General features: G+C 43.0%; 1 protein-coding gene across 2 annotated transcripts in view; it reads right to left on the bottom strand.

Moving 5' to 3' along the window:
- Nucleotides 1–812: 812 nt before the first annotated feature.
- Nucleotides 813–3,809, bottom strand: part of Tcp11l2 (t-complex 11 like 2) — a 21,477-nt gene continuing 18,480 nt past the window's right edge. For both annotated transcript variants that reach the window (XM_005358243.1, XM_026784597.1), the window contains exon 9: nt 813–1,622. In XM_005358243.1, the coding sequence (XP_005358300.1) occupies nt 1,378–1,622 (245 nt within the window). In that variant the 3' untranslated portion in view covers nt 813–1,377. The remainder of the gene's footprint in view (nt 1,623–3,809) is intronic.

The raw sequence follows: 3,809 nt of genomic DNA, 5'->3' as shown, positions 1-3,809 counted from the left end.
TTTAATATATATTAATTATACTAAATAATGGTCTCATTATGACATTTAAGACAGTTTCTATAGCGTAGGCTAGCTTTGAATTTGGGATCCTTCGCCTGGCCTGCTGACTGCTAGAACTATACAGATTGAACCACCACACCTGGCTCATTATAACATTTTCCAGGTATGTAATATACTTTGATCACATGTTCCCATTATTCCGTCATTCTCCACGCCCACCTCCCACAGTTCCCTTCCTCTTGGATTCATTAAATCATCCTCCTTCCATATCTTCACTGTAGACACATTCTGTGTGAGAGGGGAAGATACGGGATTTATTAAATCTGGCCTACTGTGCTTTGACAGTGTAGGGCACCTCAGGAATTCTCACATCCTCCTCGTGTAGGGGCTACGCTAATCTATGGGTCAGTTTTAGTATTTCTGCTGCTGACGTGATACCCGTGGATGCTCCCGAGGAGCTCGTTAACTGAGGGAACAAAGCGATGCCATGGGTGGAAGGCTCTGAGGAGCAGCACAGCCTGGCAGAGCTAGTACAAGAGCCCAGGGCAGCTTTAATCCCAGACCTCTGTAAACCCAAAGCCAGTCTGTATACATATTCAATTCCAGGCCAGCCAAGGCTACGGAGTGACACTCTGTCTAAAAAGAAAAAACAAAGCAGGAAAAAGAAACAAATGCTCAGTATTCCATTCTGAGAGCCCAAGGGAAGTTAGAAAACTTCCTGATTGTCCTGAAATCATTTTCAGCATTTTAAGATATAATTAACACGAGCAATACATGTTTCAGCAGCAAAAAAATGGAAAGAGGACCATGTCAGCTGCTTAATAAAGTTTTTATTACAGAACATTCATGTTATGAAAGCCTCAAAAGTAGGAACGAACATTTAAGTGAAAACCAAATAAACACACCAAGGGCTATGATTAAAATCCTAATAAATGGACTTGGCTAAATCCAGACTCGAGACACAAATTTATTTTGCCACTTAAAAAAAAAAGAAGAAGAAGAATGCCCTTCATTTTCAATATACTTTTTAAATGTTTGCACATTGTATCCCTGCAGGCAACTGCAGTATAATCAAGTATATAAACAAAAACAACTCCTTTTAGGTTGAGTGAACGAGCCACATAGAAATACTCAGTATAAATGTGTAAGAAAACACCAGTATTATATAGGTGGTGTAAGTCATTACAAAGTACTTTTCTTCATTAAACCTGTCTGCCTTAACTTGGAAACGATACACAAAAGAGTCTATGGCTATGTGGCCCTTCCGTGATGCCGATGTTACCAGACTACACAAGTTCAGTCCAACACTGCTCTGGGGACAGCACTGGATATATGCCGTTGGTAGAAATGAGGACAGGACAGTGCACCAGCTTCACATCAGTTGGTTGGCAGTGAAGCGTCCGTCTTCCCCACAGCTTCATCCCTCAAGAGCAGCTTTCGGAATATATTTGCATAGATTGGTCCATACACCTGTTTGTTGAGATTCACGATGTTTGTGAATTGACAGCCAAGCACTTCCAGCTCCTGCTGAATGACATCAAGGCCCAGTGGCACAGGAGGCAGGCTCTTATGAGTGCTTGAAAGACAGAGCAGGCTTCTCATGTACACCTGGATCCGTTTGTCTAAAGGAAAAACAACGGTATCTTTACCTGTTCCATTAAGTACATAATCTTTAATAATTTAACAGTAAGACTCCCATTTACCCCTGCCTGTACTCAAGTGGCACTGCAGTTCCTCCATTAAGGATGCAGAGTATTTCTTCATCCTCCGTCTGAACTGGCTTCGTCACCTGTTTTTGCTAACGCACAATGTTACAGAAATGCCAGGATGCTAGATGCATGCCTAAGCTTCAAGATGCATGACTGATTCCACTCTGCCTACCATCAGCCATGTGAGTAAGGCTGAAACTGCTGGGCAAGACTGCAGGAGAGATCTACGGGAGGGCACTCCAGAGAGCCACCTCTCAAGCTTCTGATAAGAGTCCGGCCGAGATCAACAGTGCTACCAGCTTAAGCCACAGAAACATGAATGAGTTGGAGAAGGCCAAATAACTACTCAGTTAACCTACAGTCTTGTGAGAAATAAGTAGATAAAACTCAGTCTATAGAGTATTAAGATGACTTATATATAGCAAGAAATGGTTGATCAGAAAAGAATAAGTGCTTTTGTGAGGTACAATTTTTTTCTTGGTTTTTCTAGACAGGGTTTCTCTGTAGCTTTGGAGCCTGTCCTGGAATTCACACTGTAGACCAGGCTGGCCTCGAACTCAGAGATCCACCTGTCTCTGCCTCCCAAGTGCTGGGATTAAAGGTACGAGCCATCACTGCCTGACTGTGTGGTAAAATATTTTTACGAAAGTCAGATGACCAACATCCACCACCATCACTGAAGCTGGCACTATCGACGCAGCAAGCGTCATATTTGTTTAGGGTTTGGTTTGTTTTTATAGAAGCATTTTAAAATCAGGGATTTCATGCTGAAATCCAAATTTTTGGTTCTATAAGAAAAAAATCTAGAAACCCAGCACACTTGGGATTTCAACACAACACAGAGGAAGTTGGTCCACACAACTGGGTTTCCCAGAGACAGTGAAGCCCATGCCTACTGCTCTGGTATAGTTCAAACCGTACTGTGCAAAGCGCCCTGCCATCGTAATTATTGCCCATGCCCTCTGCATAGGAGGCTGCGGAAGGGCTGCTCCACAGCACTGCATCAGTCACCTCCCTTGCCTGTCCCGCTGCATCTCTTGGTGACCACCGGATACAAGCAAGTGCATGCAGTGATTGGGCTACAGTCACATTGGACAGTAATGCCAGCCAGACCGACCACCAGTGTGCAGCCCTAAGGGCTCTCCCCAGCTTTGGAGACCAAACCCTCAAACCTAAGAATGTTTGCTAATAACACCGTCCACTGAGGACAACAGTTATGACATGAAATCAGACTTTTTCCCACCTTTGGAGACAAAAGCCTGGGGTGGCCTCAAGCATACTCTGTGTCTGAATTAGGGATCCTCTCGCTGCCACATTCCAAGTGGTGGGATTTACAGGTACGAGTCAAATGCATGGCTTTTGACACTAATCCAAACTCTTATTTTCAAACACTGTTTTCCACAAATTATACTTTAACCCAAACTGACCCTGGAACCTGAAAATTTCCAACATCCATGTGTTAGAATTTTTCCTCTTATTAAACTCCTGCCCCACTCCATTCCCTCTCTTTCCAGATCTCCTTCAATGCTGGATCTAAAGCAAGTTCTGTGGTCTCTCTGACCATCTGTCGCAGACTTCCACCAGGTTACACCAGTGTGCATGTCTTTCTCCTATCTTAAGGAGAGAGCTCTTTGAAGGTACAGAGGAGTGGAGGCTATGTTTCTTTATATTCCTGGCCTGACATATGGCACAAAAATCCTAGCTGAATGAAAATGGGATGAAAACAGTTTATAAATACCAAACTGAAAACAATGGAAGCCTAGAGAAGGCAAGCAGAGACAAAATAATTCTCACCTGTGTATTTCAACAAGGAGAAATTATTCATGTATCACTTAGGCATTTGAAAAAAAATTCTCAAAACATGGAAATGGCTATGGGCATGCATATGCACATGTAATCAAATCCATAGATAATTTTTACCTTTTTTTATGTATTGGGGAAAGTTTTGGTTTGAGATAAAATTCCATTTCTAACTATCTTTTCAAAGCATTATGTCATAGTGAGAGGTGTAATGCCCTTGGCAAACAGACCCACATCAACTGAAACACAGGGTGGCACAGCATGGGTGTCACGCACAGGGAGGACCCGTGGCCAGCACTG

Source organism: Microtus ochrogaster, chromosome 24 (assembly GCF_000317375.1).
Source record: "Microtus ochrogaster isolate Prairie Vole_2 chromosome 24, MicOch1.0, whole genome shotgun sequence".
Classification (NCBI taxonomy): Eukaryota; Metazoa; Chordata; class Mammalia; order Rodentia; family Cricetidae; genus Microtus; species Microtus ochrogaster.
The sequence above is the reverse complement of the archived record's forward strand: the minus strand, read 5'-3'. Positions and strand labels throughout refer to the sequence as shown.